The sequence below is a fragment of the Neolamprologus brichardi genome, chromosome 1 (assembly GCF_056152115.1).
Source record: "Neolamprologus brichardi isolate AB-2024 chromosome 1, ASM5615211v1, whole genome shotgun sequence".
NCBI lineage: Eukaryota > Metazoa > Chordata > Actinopteri > Cichliformes > Cichlidae > Neolamprologus > Neolamprologus brichardi.
This window is the reverse complement of record NC_142104.1, coordinates 45,113,532-45,130,754: the sequence shown is the minus strand read 5'-3', so window position 1 is coordinate 45,130,754 and position 17,223 is coordinate 45,113,532. Positions and strand designations below refer to the sequence as shown.

General features: G+C 40.4%; 1 protein-coding gene across 1 annotated transcript; it reads right to left on the bottom strand.

The window, feature by feature from the left end:
* Window positions 1–1,557: 1,557 nt before the first annotated feature.
* On the bottom strand, window positions 1,558–16,402 carry hdip1 (HDAC and MIER1 interacting protein 1). Its single transcript, XM_006804165.3, has 4 exons — window positions 16,132–16,402; window positions 9,511–9,610; window positions 5,380–5,559; window positions 1,558–2,066 (listed from the first exon to the last, which is right to left on the bottom strand). The coding sequence occupies exons 1-4, from the start codon at window positions 16,195–16,197 to the stop codon at window positions 1,948–1,950; spliced, it is 465 nt and encodes a 154-aa protein (XP_006804228.1). The 5' UTR covers window positions 16,198–16,402; the 3' UTR covers window positions 1,558–1,947.
* Window positions 16,403–17,223: the final 821 nt, after the last annotated feature.

Here is a 17,223-nt window from a genome sequence, read left to right as displayed (position 1 = left end):
TTAAGGTGGCGAGGCGTGATTGCAGGTGCCGCTCAGGTGCGTCCGCCTCCCCTGCAGCGGCGCTGCAGACCACGCCCCGCCACACACATTAACCAGGTAAAATACATATTTAGGCAGAATTTTGCAAATATCTATTTTTTAGCAGCATAGTGCTTTTTTCTAATTATTTTTTAAAAGTCAGGTTGAGGCTCCAAAAGCACAAAGGAGATATAAGGGGGGCGGCTCACAACAGTTTTTGTTTGCTGGATCATTTTAGTTCAGCTGGGTGTCTTTGCTTTTGTTATATTTCTTTAAGAGTTCAAAATGTGTTAATTACATAAATAAAATGTAATTTTCTCTGTAGCACTTCATGGATTTCATAAGCAACACAGCTTATTTGCTCTGTGGATACTTTTAAAAAGCAGTTAAAAACTTTTCTGTTCAAACAAGCCTTTTGTTGATCTACGTATTTTATATTCTTTATATTATTTACATTTGATCTTTTACATTGTGTATAATTGATTGTATTGTTTATTTTAATCTTTGTGTACAGCGCTTTGTGACTGCCTGTCTGTGAAAAGCGCTTAATAAATAAACTTTACTTACTTACTTTAGTTGTTCACACAAAGCATAAAGGTAAAAAACAATATATACAGTGTTATCTTCATTTTAGATTTCAAAAAGTATTTGCGGCTCCCAGAGTTTTCTTTTGCGTGGAAACCGGGTCCAAGTGGCTCTTTGGGTGTTAAAGGTTGCTGACCCCTGGGTCAGGGTGAGAGAAGGAGGACAGGATAAAGACATGCTGTGGAGGAGAGACAGAGGTTAATAAAAGCATCGTTAACTGGGTTATGGTCACCTGATTAACTCTGACTGGCTGAAGAAACCCTATGGACGTGTTGTGGTTCATAGCTCTGCACGGTGCTGTCCACTTGGTTTTGGTGTTTGAATCAATCTCCTCAATTTGTTACAAAATCTTTTTGTTTCTATTTTCTTATTTAATCCTTGAATAAAAGCTGAGTTTCATTTCTACTCTCCTACTGTACACACAACACTCCTAAAATGAAACGTTTGGACCTTAAGAGCTCTCCCTCAGCCAATTCAGTTCAATCGAACTGCTTTGTTTCAGTATTTCCTCAAAGTAACTCATGTATACAGCAACTGTTTGTAATCCATGTTAAGAAATGCCTTTGGACACTTATTAGGCCACTTAGGTTGAGGTATTATCTAAAGTCACTCGACCTAGAGCCAAAATAAGGTTTAAAGAACATTTTGGAAGTTCTCCTTCAACAACCATCTTTGCTGTTCTACCAAACACAGATATGAGCAACTGCGCTGCATATGAAATGGGATCAGCAGTTACAACCAAAAGTTAGAAAAGATAAACATGTGAGTCCCGACTACATGTCAAATGTTTGTGTTGACTGTCTTTAATACATTTTTATAAAGTAATCAGATTCATGCTTCACTGTGGACAAAGCCACCAATAGCAATCAGAAACAACAGAAGGTCAAAGTGGGACAAATTTGAAAAGCAACATTAGTGCTCCGCCTCAGAAACATCCACCCTCCTCCAGCAGTTTTAGTCCATCCACATTGTAGGCATTGTGAAACTCATGTGAAGCTGCAGAAGGTTCCTAACATATAAAATATGGTGAGCACTGTGCAAAGCACTAATTACTGACAGTTTGTTTTAAATCTCGTATGCAAATGTCTTTCATGGTCATTCCAGTAAAGATCATAACAGTCCGTTTATTTTGAATACGATAACATGTAAGCTCTTCCTCTCTGTGATTTCATGGAAGTCTTCTGATCCATGGTTGATAACTGATATTCCAACACTAATCCTTCTCGCCAAGACGAGATAAGACTTTGCAGTTTCATGAATCGTGTCTCGTAATCCAAGTGAAATACAGCCAGCTCCAGAGAGGTCTCGTGTCTTTGGTCGTCTTTGAGTTACTCTGGGTTTGATTCACAGGATCAGTCTCTGCGCCAGGATCTTGCGGTTGATCTCAGCCAATGCCACAGAAAACACAAAGGCCTTCTCATCAGAGAGACTCGCGTATATATCCACCTCCTTCTCCTGTTTCTCTGTGAACACACACACACACACACACACACACGGCAATAAGTACTTAACTCTCTGTAAAACTTAAGAGTCCTACCCTTTCATGGTCCTTGGGACCAAAAATGGTCCCGCCCCAAAAAGTGCTCTAAAAATGTTATATATCAATATTTTTTTCCACTTTAAATTAGTCAGTCTTTTAAAACTACTTCTGCTTAAAATATCCACATCAAGTTTTAATCATATTTTCATTGTTTTAACCCTTTAAATACCAGTTTGGGTACATGAGCGCCCTGTTTTTTAACAGAAAAAAAATATATATATTTTCCATAAAATACATTTAAAGTAATATTTGATTGTTATTATAATTAGGCCTTTAGATGGTCCAAAGATTGGCACCAACATTCATTTTGATCCGCCCCAAAAAGTGCTCTAAAAGGTTATATATCAATATTTTTTTCCACTTTAACAACACTGGCTGTAGTTTCAGGTATCTGCAGTCTCAGACTCACAGTACCATAACAGTATCTGTACTGTAAGGCCATATTCAGTAAACACCTATTGCTTCAGAAACTGTTAGTAAATAAATACATGTGCACATAATAAAAGCTCCACATACAGATTCAAAAGCACTTTGCTCTAAAGATAATAAAGTTTTTCATTAATCACATTAGTTACAGTAATATCACTTTACCATAGTAAGAGCTCTCCTGTCACCAGTTTACGTGCATGTGGAACGTTAACACAGTGAGGCTGTTGTAATGGGAGACGTTAAACAGATAGTGAGGCTCCTTATCAGGGATGTAAATCTTTAGGTGACGGCCGAGCAGAACACGAGGTCAGAGGAGGCGCTTGTTCCTACACAGGAAGCTGAGCTCAGCAACACGGCCGCTGGAGCCGTGGTCGGCGTTCCTCCACCTGGTCTGGTTGAAAACTCCAAGTGTGTGGAGATGGTTGTGATAGAAAGAGATGCTGACAGGGACAAGAGTTTTTTATTTGTAGTTTTTTTTGTTTTGGATGGACCACTGGGAGGGAAACCTCAGGAATACGACGCCTGATGTCAGGACTGTTGTGGGAAGGACTCTGTCCTGAGCTTATGGTGGTTCACACTGTTGGACCAGAAAGATGCTGTTAAAAGGGAGTTTTTCCTTCCCACTGTCGCCAAAGTGCTGCTCATAGGGGGTCATATGATTGTTGGGCTTTTCTCTGTATCTATGAAGCGCCTTGAGGCGACTTTTGTTGTGATTTGGCGCTATATAAATAAAATTGAATTGGATTGAATTGAAGAAAAGGCTGGACGGTGAACGCGCTTGTCCACAAAGCTGTGCGACCAGTGAGGCCGTAGGAGGCATCCCCTCGGGTGGTCCGGGCAAATCCAGGTTTTGATTGTATGATTTTTTTATTTTTCAGAAATATGGGAAAGAATACATGTAGTATGAAGTGTGTCGACACTGAGGAATGCAGTGAAGTGTGTAACAGAGAGATGGAGGGAAAGTGTTGTTGAGCAGTGATGAAATGATATTAATGTTGTGTGTTTGTACAGCTGGAGCTGGATCAACGTCCTCCACAAGCACAGCGCCGCAGCAAAATGATAGATGAACATAACTGGAACAACAGCAGCCGTGTTTTGGAATATTTCACAGCTTCACCTTCATGTAGATCTCACACTGAAGAACGAGCTTCGAGGACAATCAATCTGGAGACAAAATGCAGTTCGAGAGCAACGACGTCGACTTCAAGAGTCAAGAACAGACAGCAGACTGCTCTAAACCCTGAAGGGTTCAGCAGCATGTAGCAGTACGTACGGATGCCATCATGGATGCAAGCATGCGCTCCTCATCACGAGCTGAGAGGCTCACCAGCGACATCACTGTGTGTGAAGACTGAGTTTCACATTTGCCATACTGGGAGCTGAAATGGCAAAGACAGAGTGAAAGAGTGAACGAGAAAAAGCAAAGCTGAAGAAGAACGGCCCACTGGCCTCTGACACGCCACAACCATGAACTGCTGCAGATGCAGGAGAGACAGCAGCTGTGAGAAGTGGGGAGAAGAGAGCAGGGATCAGCGAGTGGATGCAGAGGACACCTGAAGTCAGGCAGTTTTACCTGAAAACATTCTGTGTTTCTGGGTTAAGGAGGTCGTTGGTGTGACGTTTCTAATCATTTTACAAATGATATGCATTTACATGACTGTCTGAACATCACAAACTCTGTTAGAGTCCTGAGCATGAGTGACTGGAGTATTTATAGCATGCAGGTTTTACAGCAGGTTTGTAGGGTAGGCAGGCTGATTTTCCAGCATGTCAGTTCCTGATGTGTAAGTGCATTAAGTCCTCATTGTCTGAGGAAACATAAAAAATCAGACATGACTCCAAACATGTTTTACAGATAAATAATGTGATGTTTGTCTGTGTCTGTATGTAAGATGTACGGCCACAACTCAGAGATGGGGCTTCACTGGGATGTGTTCATTAAACCCACTTCAAGCTCACTGGGTGTGTTGCAGGTTATTGTTAAATTTTCCACAACACAACTCAAAGGCAATTTATTTCATTGTGCTTTTGCAGATTTGCATAGTCGACCCAGAATCAGTGCAAGATGTGCAAACAAGTCCTTGCTAATCCCCAGTAACATGTTGATCCACCCCTCCTTACTTTACATTTCACTTTCTGATCATATTTCTTTGTCTGCTGCTTAACATGGACATAAATCATTTGAATATAAAGAGTGGTGTGCAGTGCTGTGTCTGCATACCAGACAACTTAACAAAGAAGCAGTTTGAAATTGTATCTTTACTTATAGGAAGCCTGGAGAGCTTCCACTTCCTGAAGACTACTTAAAGAAATGACAGAAACTGCCTCAGAGTGTTCAGGATGTGCTGAGGAATAAAGGTGCTCACACCTAATGTTCAGTTGTAAATACCATCGTAAGCATGTATTCCCATGTCTGTTTATTTCAGGAAAGTGTTGCACCATTTCCCAAGCCAATTATAAAAAGATGAGGGTTTTTAATGTGTGTATAAGTTTGTGGCGATGCTGGTTTTCCTGTCACGGGCCGACTGAGCTCTAGAAGGCAATATCAAAGCGCCAGGTAGTCTAGATCTAACCTGACTTTTCCATCGCCGTTTCCCCCATTTTCATTGGATGCATTTGTAATTTGATATTATTCCATAGTTTGTACAGCCACTTTATTCAGTGAGTTCCTGCTCATTTCTTTTGTCCTCCTGTCTATTTGCACTGTGACAACACAGCAAAGGCAAAACTAAAAAAGGTCCCTAACATGAGCAAACAAAAAAAACATCAGTGCCACAAAATGCATCTGTGAACATGACTTATTTTACCTTTCTCCTCTTCCTGTTTCTTCAGCCCCACTGTTTTTGGTCTGCCTCGTCCTCTTCGTATGGGATCTGATTGGCTGTTAGCCCGGGGTCTCCTCCTGTTCTCCATGTCATTGGTTAGAGGGCACTCAATTCTCTCTCTGCGGATGCGCTCAGTCCTCCTCCGCCTAAAGTCCAGCTTGTCTAAAGCAAAGATTACAAACACCACATGCTGTTTAGCCATCTGCTCAGTGGGGTGTTGTTCAGACTTGTTACCAAAACCAGCTTTGTTTTTTTGTTGTTTCCTCTCTTTTGTTTTTTGAGCAAGGTCTCCAATTTTTAACATTTCATTCATGTTTTCACAATCACACGGTTTCTGTGTGGGCAGTACAAGGGGCTAAATATTTTGTATTTCTGGGCTTCCAAGGTCTTTCCCACAAACCAGGAGGCCAATCAGATAGTAGACAGAAAGTTAAAAATGTATGCTATGTCTTCTAATGATGCTGCCTAGGGGAAGCATGTATAATGTAAACAGAATTGGTCCTAGCACTGAACCCTGTGGAACTCCATAATTAACCTCAGTGTGTGAAGAGGACTCTCCATTTACATTTAATGTAAATTGCATACTGCTATAATAAAATATTATGGTCAACAGTATCGAACGCTGCACTGAGGTCTAGCAGGACAAGCACAGAGATGAGTCCACTGTCAGAGGCCATAAGAAGATCATTTGTAACCTTCACTAAAGCTGTTTCTGTGCTGTGATGAACTCTGAAACCTGACTGAAACTCTTCAAATAAACCATTCCTCTGCAGATGATCTGTTAGCTGTTTGACAACTACTCTTTCAAGGATGTTTGATATAAAGGAAGGTTGGAGATTGGCCTATAATTAGCTAAGACTGCTGGGTCTAGAGATGCTTTTTGAGTAAAGGTTTAACTGCAGCCACCTTGAAGGCCTGTGGTACATAGCCGATTATTAGAGATAGGTTGATCATATCTGAACCAGTAATTGGTAGGACTTCTTGTAAAAATGGGGTTGATGATTTAGAGGAAGTAATTACTAAAGTTATTGTCCAATTGATCTTTTTGAGTTAAGAGCATATATATATATATATATATATATATATATATATATAGTGGAGATTATTGTGGACTTCAGGAAGCACACAGCCCCACTCCCCCCCATCATCCTGACTGACACCCTCATCACCTCTGTGGACTCATTCCTTCCTGGGTACCACCATCACCCAGGACCTGAAGTGGGAGTCATAAAGAAAGCCCAGCAGAGGATGTACTTCCTGAGGCAGCTGAAGAAATTCAACCTGCCAACACGGACGATGATGCAATTCTACACTGCAATCATCGAGCCCATCCTCACCTCCTCCATCACCGTGTGGTACGCTGGAGCCACCATCAGGGACAAACAGAGACTGCAGCGTGTTGTGCGCTCTGCTGAGAAGGTGATTGGCTGCAAACTCCCATCTCTGCAGGACCTGTACACCTCCAGGACTCTGGGGCGTGCAGCTCAGTCACAGCTGACCCTTCTCACCCTGGACACAGTCTGTTTGACCTGCTCAGGCAGGAGGCTCCATTCGCACCAGAACCTCTCGCCATAAGAACAGTTTCTTCCCTCTGCTGTTGGACTCATGAACAATAACCAGATGACTGTTCCACTAACACATGACCCTACGCTGTGTTCACTGCATCATGCCATGTTGGCACTGATCACCACCTGCACTCACGTATATATCTATCTACTTAGCACTTTTAATTCTTATCTTTATGTGTATTTAAGCGTTATATGACAGTATGTTTGCACTAAGTACTGCAGCAATTTCCTAATGTTGTAAACCTGCTCAACATTTGGCAATAAAACCCTTACTGATTCTGTATATATATATATATATATATATATATATATATATATATATATATATATATATATATATATATATATATATATATATATATATATTAGGGGTGCAACGATACAACAAAATTCACGGTTCGGTTCGGTTCGATACTTTGGTGTCACGGTTCGATATTTTTTCGATACAAAAAAAATGTTCATACCTTTTTATTAATTTGTCATTTATTAAATTTTCACGGCACATTCTGCACCACATCTCTGTGCGTTCATCATTTGTTTGAAGCCAGCTCACCTCCTGCAACCACTTTTCCGAGAATACGCGCTTCTTTTGTGGTTCGGACTCCTTCTAACATTTCTTTGGAGGTGGAGGAACATCACAGTAATTGCTTAAAGGAGCTTCTTCGACATCTTTAAGAGTTCTAAACAAATGTCTGTCCTCTTCCTTAAAATCTTATGTACGCAAACACGCGTTGCAACTTCTTATCTTGTGCGGGTTTTTATTTTGACAGCGAATGCGCACCTGCGGACCACTTATGTGCAGCCCTGGTTATTTAGCTCGTCATATTGCAGCCACAGAAATTCTTTTGTCCATGAAACCATAAAGCTGCACTTTCTTTTTGCCTTATAGTCTGATTTGTCATAACCTTTCCGTTTTGTCACTTCTTCACCCTGACCTGTCTTATTTGGCTCAGCAGAACTAAAATATATATCCTGCTGCTTTTACACACGCACTCACATAATGCTCAGCGATTCTCTGCGCGATCAACCTCTCACATATTTAAGCTGCAGGAGATTTCACTTGTCATGTTTGCATAGTAAGCTAACGATTGATAAGACGATGTCAGAGGAATTGGTGCGCAAATTATCATCACTCACCAATCAGTACTGTCGCTTTCTATACACAGTTCACGCGATTGCAAAGTGAAAGCAAAAAACAAGCGCAAATTCAAACGCGATTTCAGTATGTCACATATTGACAGTGGCTCACCGATGCCAATGACATAATTACCCAGCTACATTTCCGAAAGAATGCAAAAGCATTGACATATATTTTTCCTTCCTACGATAGGCCGACGGGCAGGGCAGAGATAGATTTTGGTAGCCCGACTGGAAAAAAGCCCCAGGACGTCGGGCTAGCGATTTTGCGAGCCCTGTATCTGATTGAGGAATCACTCATCTTTGGAAAAGAGAGTTTATTATGGAGAAATGTCTCTTTCCAAAATAAAAGCTATACTATATGCTTCTTCTGGGCTATATTCTCAGCAGCATATTAAACATATCAGGTCGCCATAAGGAGAATCATGTGCTAACGGCTGTCTAAATGACTCGGGTAAAGTTTGTAGCATGCGTGCTTATTTTTGTCTGCTTCCACTTGTCTTTGCACTAGGATGATGTCGGAGTAAATGTGCAGTCATATTGGTTGTGTTCCCACTAGTGCTGTCAGCGTTAATCTGAAATGACGTTAAGGTCACAACACGGCAAATCTCCGTTAACGAGCTACCGCGGATCGCCTCATGAGTGGGGCTGGAAGACGTCAACACATTAACGAGCTAACTGCGCTAACACACTAGTTCCCACCAATTGAGCATTGCTGGCACATCCAACATACTGTTTTACTTTTGTCCATGACAGGCTTACCTTCAGGGTCATACGTCACATGAAAACCAAAATAGTTCCAAACGCCAGATCTGAATGAGGGTGGGGGAGGTTCAATTTGCCATGTTGCAACGAGCTTAACTTCTGTCTAGCTAGCTTGCCCTGCACCCAGTCAATCTGTGTTCGACTACTCCGCCTAGGCTGCACTGTCGAGCGCAGATCCACTGAGCGCTCAACACAGACAGCATCGTCAGAAGGAAAGTTGATAAAATAAATTAAAAATGTTGTATCGTTCGATACATATGCGTACCGAACCGAAAGCACTGTATCGAACGGTTCGATATCGATACGAGTATCGTTGCACCCCTAATATATATATATAAATAAATAAATGTACAAATGCAGTTTGGGTCAGGCTGGTCTTTAAATCAAAGAGCAGCGAAAATCCAGCACCATGCAAATCATGTCACTTTATTTTTTCACATTTTTCTTTAACCCACAGCACTACTTGTTCTTTGCTTCTTTGTGCAATCCAAAAACATGCATGTTGGAATAACTGGTGGTTCCAAATTGGCTGTAGGTTTTTATCTTTGGTTTACACACAAAACGTTTGGAAACAGGCGGTAATAACACTCGAAATTAAACAAAAGTGTTCTAACAGCAGAGGCACTTCAACTCACCAACTTACCTGCTATGGCTGGGGAAGAGCGCTCATTTAACTTTGCATTAAGGAGTTTCCTGCTAATAAACACATAACCACATGGGCAGGACTTGCACGCCACTGGAATCTAGAAAGAGTGAGAAATAACAAACAGTATATTACTGTTAAAACATCATCATTTCCACAAGGTGGATTCCTGTTTGAGCTGCACAAAGCCTGCAGCACAATCTGACACATATCTCAAGGATCAACGCTAACACAGGGCAGATTTATTCCAAATAAACGACATGATAAACTTCAATGGAGTGAATTAAGATATCCACTAAATCGTGCCATTTTAGCACTAAATGAATCATAACCATTGTGCACTATGACTCATTACTTGCAGAAGACTTTAGCCAAAGGTTTGATTGTATTTCCTACATCTGCAAGCCCACTAGGGTCCACTTAAGTTTCACTGATGTCAGTGTTTTTCACTGGACAGTGTAGATCTCACTCAGCATGTTAAAGGTTCATGACAGTACAGTTAGAAACAGACTGAACAAGTATGACTTGTTTGGAAAGGTTACCAAAAGATAAGACTCTTCTCTCTCAAAGGATTACGGCTATATTTTATTGTGTAAGAGCCAGTCCAGTATAAACATTTTATACAGCAGCAGCTAGAGTGATTTATCAGTATTTTTAGCCATGAACTGGTTTGTGCTCTACAAACAAGTGTAGAAGTCCCCCTGACCAATGTGTCCGAACAAAGGAAGCACTGATCTTTAAGGAATTTAAACAAGTCTTTAAAATGAATACTAATATTAATAATAATAATAATAATAATAATCATCAAATGACAAACTACTACTACAACAATAAAAATAAATTATTATATTACTATAATATAAATGGATGGATTATTGTTATTATTGCCTTTTAACCAACAAACTGTTCACAATTACAATTTAAAGAAAAAAAAACTGCAGGCAATTTGTCAAAATTTGAATTATTTCCAGGCTGAGTTTCTTTGTTTCTTTAATATCATTTAGATGAGCAGCACGGTGCCGCACTGATTGCTATTGCTTCACAGTGAGAAGCAACAGTAACATTGAGAAGGACTTCTCCATCTGATCGGGGCCTTTCTGTGTGGCGTTTGCATGTCCATGTTTGTGTGGGTTCTCTCAGCTTCCCCCCACAGTCCAAAGACATGCAGTTAGTGGGGTTAGGTCAGCGGTTCCCAAACTTTTTTTGCTAGGCCCCCCTTTGTTTTACAAGAAAAATGTTCATATTAATACGAGTAGAAAAAGTACAGTTTGAATGAGTATGTGGAAACATTGTTTTGCATTTTCTTAGTTTGGACTACAGTGACCAAATTTTGATATAATAGACTTTAGGGCTGGGCGATATCTTTCTAAAATCCATATCGCGATATAATTTGAAGCACGTGCGGTAACGATATATATCGCGATATATTATTTTCTTCTGTATAACGTATTTTTCACACTATAAGGACTTAAAATCCTTTAATTTTCTCAAAAATCAAGAGTGTGCCTTATGTATGAATTCTGGTTGTTCTTACTGACCTCGAACCGATTTTGGCTGCAGAAATCTGTTAAAAAATGTTTTAGTCTAACTTTGGTAAGCTGCACTGCTTGATGGATCGTCAGAGCATTACGGCTGCTGTAGGGAGGAGCTTCACGGAGGAATCTGGGTCCTAAACTCCGTCTGCTTCAGGTCCCAAAGTCAAACCAACACTAAGAGTTAAAAACGGTCTAAATTCTTTCATCTTTAATAAAATCATCAGCGTTGCTGCTTTACCAGGTGTAACAATTAAGTTTAACATCCATGAAAACAGAATTTATTAAATTTAACGGAGTTAGAAGTTAACAGGAAGTTAGCATTTCATACCATGTTCTGACAGAGATTTTTGAAACTAATTCAAACGTACAGCTCTGCTATCACTTCCAACATAAATGAAGACAGAAAACTAAACAGCAGTGACGTTTGTAGGGTTACTGAAGTTGGACTACCTGGCAGGCACGTGCAGAGGGGGGGGGGGGCCAGAGGGGCTTGAGCACCCGCCCCTTTCCTGATGGGTGCCCAAAGTGCCCTTCTGTTGAGGCAACTTTTTAAAAAAACCAGTGTGTAGGTGTACAGCGTACACTGTAGTGTATAGCACACAGGAGTATTAGCTTATTATGGACACGTTGGTAAGCTGTCTTGTTGCAACTGACGAACTAAAACAAGCGAGCGTGCTGTGTGTGCAACAGCGTGACAAACATTACCTGTCCTTTTATTAACTGCACATGTAGTGCTGGTCATAGCTGCTGGCTACCTGGCTGTCATGAGTCTGTAGCTCTGTCACCGTTTTAGGGAACATATTTAGTTTTAAAGTAAGTTTCCGGGCTTTTCCTGCCTTTCTGGAGGGATTATATTTCACTAAAAAACGATCTAATATGCATGTCCACATAATTATGCATTATTATAATATTTTAAAAAACACACGCTGTATTTTAAAGAACATACATTAAGAAGCAGATTATATTAGATTTATATTTTAAATAAATTTTTTTCGGATTTTACAGCAGTAAAATTATTGTATCTCTACAGTTTAATAATAATAAGCTTTGCCCCTGCACAGAGTGGATAGTGAAACAAATGGAATCATAAATACATTATTTCATATTTATTACTTCCCCCTCCTCATTGCTTTATTATTGTAGCTCTAGTAATAAATAATAATGTAAGGATTCTGGATCAGCACCGTGATGCCCATAGTATATACAGTATTCTGAAGAAGGTCTAAAACGTCACTGTGTGTGCGTGCATGTGTGTGTTTTATGTATATGGATTTTTTTTTTATATTATTACTCATGATATAACATTGGCTGGTAAGGACATGAGGAGGGAACAGTAGAGCTGTGTGAGGCTACTAAAGGCAGAGCTATAACATTTTTCTGTCATCATTTTATTATAGATTAAGTGCAAGAGTTGTTAGGTGTGGATAATTAAATAATAGTTTATTGCAATAGCAAGTTGTGCCTTGTTCTCAGATAGACAGCAAGTGGAGAGTGAAATATGAGATGATGGGATGGAAGGAAGAAGAGAAGCAAAGAGTGATTCACAGGCAGAGCCTAAATTATTTCTCACAGTTTTTGTTGCCTTATGGTTCCAAGTGCTGTCACCAATCTTTGCATTTTGTTATTATCTCATGACACTTGTTTAATCAGCTACCATCTCTCCTATGGACTTTTTACTGTCTACAGTCTCAGATCAACACAGCCCTGCCCTTCCCATATTAGATTCTTGATGAATGTGTGTTGTTGTTATTCAGCCTGGTTCAATGTGCCCCTTTTTAACTTTGAACACCCGCCCCTTTAAACCTCTCTGCACGGCGCTGCTACCTGGTATATAATGTTGTGCTACGTGATTGCTAGCGACACAGCTATGTTAGCATAACATTAGCACAGTGAAGCTGGAGGATGAACGCCAACTTTTTTCCACTCGATAAAAGTTAACGTGAGGGATTCTGGTGGTCAGGGACAAATGCAGTTGCATAGCAGGATGCTATACACGGGCCAAACTTCAGTCAGGAGAACAACTGAGATTATTCATCCACAATACGAGGTTAGTCATTCATATACTGCAACAACATGGGAACAGAGCAGCTGCAGAGAATTCAACATTAATGAATCAATGTTACGGAAGTGGAGGAAGCGCAGTTTTTGGCTTTCCACATATTTCAAAAGTGCTTCATCTCTTTGCTGTGACTGTCGCCATAATTTGCAGATGATAATGGTTGTAGCTGCTGCGATGCTTTTGACCAAAACAGGCGCAGCTTGATGACATCATCAACATACGCTATCACGATAGAGCAGTATAGTCAAAATCTCTATCGCTGGCCAAATTTATATCGCCCACCCCTAATAGACTTACATCTCTGACTACCCAAATTATTTAAAAAGGTGAAACAGCCTTCAGTGTTTATTTGAAAGGAAGTAGTCGTGTGCCGCAAACAACCCCATCCTGATTGAAAGATGCAACAGGTCAAATAGCTGATTTTTCAATTTCACTTGTTAGCTTTCGCTTTTAGTCTCAGTAAACACAGTATTCTGAAATAACCTTTTATTCAGTATCACCCAAAACCTGTGACTGAGTCCATGAACTGAGCAGTGTTTACAGAGGAAAAGTCAAAAAGTAATGTCCCGTAAGATCTGATGGGACCGAAAGTCCTTTTGCAACCATCTGATGGCGTTAGAAAATCAGTCTGGAAAATTGATAAAACTTTGAATGTGTCAACGAGTGCAGTCGCAAAAACCATCAAGTGCTGTGATGAAACTGGCTCACATGTGGACTGCCCCAGGAAAGGAAGAACATAAGTCACCTCTGCAGCTGAGTAGGGCTGCCACGATTAGTCGACTAGTCACGATTAGTCACTGATTTAATAGTCGACGCGTCGTTTGAAGCTTTGTAAGATCACAAAAGACGCAGGAATAAGTAGTAGGATTTAAGAGTGTAATAACGGACTGAAACAGAAGATGGCAGCACTGCATGTACAAGGATGCTAGCTGCCGTTAAACCCCAAAGAAGAAGAAGAAGAAGAAGAAGAAGCTGTGTCCCAGAATTCATAGCGCGGCCCAGCTCAGTTTCCAACAATGGCGGCAGCTAGTTAGTTTTAATATTACTCTTATTATTCTTTCTGGGTCACAAAATAAACGTTTAACATATTTTCAGGCGAGAATGTAGCTGTGTAAACCTCAAATATCTGCTCAGTTTATCAAGACACCACATATTTTCAAAAGCGCTCCGACGTTTTCGGAGACGTCTGTTAGCCACTAGCTCGATAGCTAGCCGGGGGCTAGGCTCACTAGAGCCGTGAGAACACCGGACTCCCGGCTAATCGTTTTCAAACCCACCGCCATCTTTCGCTACTCAGGTTAAACATGATATATAAGTCACTTAGATAACTTAAAAATGTTATTGTTTGGCTTTTTTTTTAGTATTTTATTTGTTCCTGAGTAAATCGGTTTGGCTGAGATTAAAGTTATAGTTTTTACACAGCTGAATAAACGTCAAGCAGACAGCTGATTATCAGAAGTGTGAGATGCTCGAGAATTTACTCCGGTGTCCTGTTATATTTAGATAGCAAGGAGTTTATTAAACTTCACCGAAACAATCTGCAAATTTCATTCAAATTTAATAAACTATCATCTTGTCTTTATGTTTAGTTAGCACAGACCATTAACACTTAAAGCTGTAAGCTAATGATAGTTCTTTAAGAGCAGATGCTGCTGGTGCAATAAGCTGTACGTTTTACGTCCAATGGATGATGATCTGATTACTCGAGTATCAAAATAATCGTTTGTGGCAGCCCTACTGCTGAGGATAAATTCATCTGAGTCACCAGTATCAGAAATCACAACGGCACCTCAGATTAGAGCCCAGATAAATGCTACACAGAATTCCAGTAGCAGACACATCTCTATATAAACTGTTCAGCAGAGGCTGTGCAGATCAGGCCTTTGTGGTCAAATAGCTGCTAAGAAACCACTACTAAGGAAAAGCAACAAGCAAAATAGATTTGTTTGAGCCAATAAACATTAGACCAGTGGAAATCTGTGCTTTGGTCTGATGAGTCCAAATTTGAGATCTTTGATTCCACTCGCCATGTCTTTGTGGGAAGCAGAAAAGGTGAATGGAATATCTACAGGTATGGTTCCTATGAACCATTGAGGAGGAGTTTCAGACACTGAAGCTGACTATAATGCACTTTTTCAAGCACAAAACGGACAGATTTCTTTCAGTGAACAAGAAAGAAAAACTAATGACTCATCTACAGTTTTTCAAACTACAAATAGCAACAGCATTTGGTATAAAGTTAAAAACCATGCACATGTTGTTTACAACTGCTTTTAGGAATATTTAATTAAACTGTGATAAAATGCTGGCATTTGTACTACACCCACTTCATATTTTTATAGCCTAAGTGTATCATCTACATCTTCCCAGCAGCAGTTTCACTGCTGAGCAGAACTATTTTCAGCGGATTTATTCACAGGGTCAGAAGAGTAAGCCAGACGCACAACTAATGAAAAGAAAGAAACAGTAACACATGCTTGTGTGTGGTGGTAGTGTGAGGACAGGGTCGACTGTAACTAACCATTACTGATGCAGACTTGTTGCAGTCTGTTGGTTTAATTTGAAGAGTCCATTGTGATCCAGCACCATTACCGTAGTTCCAGGAAGAGATGCTCACAAAGCCAAAGGGCTGATTTTTTCATTTTTATCTTTAACCAATCGAAATACTCAGTGAAGATCACACGTAGCTGAGGCACGGTAATGAAAATGCGCTACTATAGCCCAACTCATTTACTGAACTTTTGAACCAGTCCCTTACATTACTAACGCAAACATGTGATCACATGTCCGTCTGTTTTATACACACAAAGTCACAAAGCCATAACCGTGAAGACGGACATGGATACCGACGGAAAATCAGCATCTACCAGCTGAGCCCTCTGAGAAACATCGTGATCACCGGGGCTCGCGCTGAACCCCGTTTCCGTCTCTAGAGCTGGGAACTGCCGTAGGCTGCCATGATCGGTATCAATAAAACGAAACGCAATCAGCAACACACCCCTAAAAATTAAAGATGTATTTTCTTACCTGTTGGTCGCATTCAGGACAAGATTTCGTAGCCATTTTGACCTTCTTTGTTTTATTTGCCGACATCGTCCCTTCTTCCAGCGACACGCAAACAGCTTTACGGTAACTTAAATATCTGTCAGTACATGAATGCCGCCGGTCGTTATCCAGCAAACGCTGACGTGCCACAAAACCACTTCGATATCTACCTAACTAGATGACGACTCCCCATTAACGAATAGGTACACGCTTCTGTATAGGCTTCTAATAATGTAAAACCTGCGAGCATGCGCACTGCTCGCCCTTCTGTTGTAGCGGTGCGTTCACGTTCCTTGGGGAAAAGGATAGTTGGAACATGAGCCTGAAGTTAGGTTTGGGAGCAGAATGGAAAAGTCACACTGAAACACCGTCTGTGTCAGGGGCTATATTCACAGTCTGGTATGTGAATGAATAAAGCTAGTTTATCAAATTCATAACCGTTATTTATATACGACAGTTATTACGACAGGAAAGAGGATGAACCGTGGCACACTTCCTCAGACACACTTCAGTAGAATTTAGTCCCCGGAACTGTCGGGAATTTGACTTTAAGACACTCCGATTGATAACAGTACACCAGCTTAGCTTCCTGGGTACGAAAACTGCCCAGTAATAGTAATAATAATCATAATGGAGTACTAAAACATGTTACAGTGTAGAGTAAGTCATGCACAGACTACATGACTACTCTGTTTTTCAGGAAGTTACTTTTCTTTCATTTTAACATGCAGCACTAGGTTTTTACCTTGATATGGTACAAACCAGAGCAGCTGGCCAGGGAGTCAACGAGCTCATTTAGGAAAGTTTCTCTGCAGCCACTCTTCTAATGAAGTTACCTCCACTTTATAAAGCCCGGGGAGCTTGCTACTGACAGACAGAGAAAACTTGTGGCTCGTCATACACAAAAGTAAATAATAAAACAAAACTGAAAAGACCCTTTTTCAGTGTTATACATAAAATTACATATTATTATAACCCAGTGATGGTTAGGGAAGAGCATCATTTCTTTATAATGTGAAAGAAAACAAACTGATGAAATTGCACTTCTTTATATTAACATATGGATAAGGATTA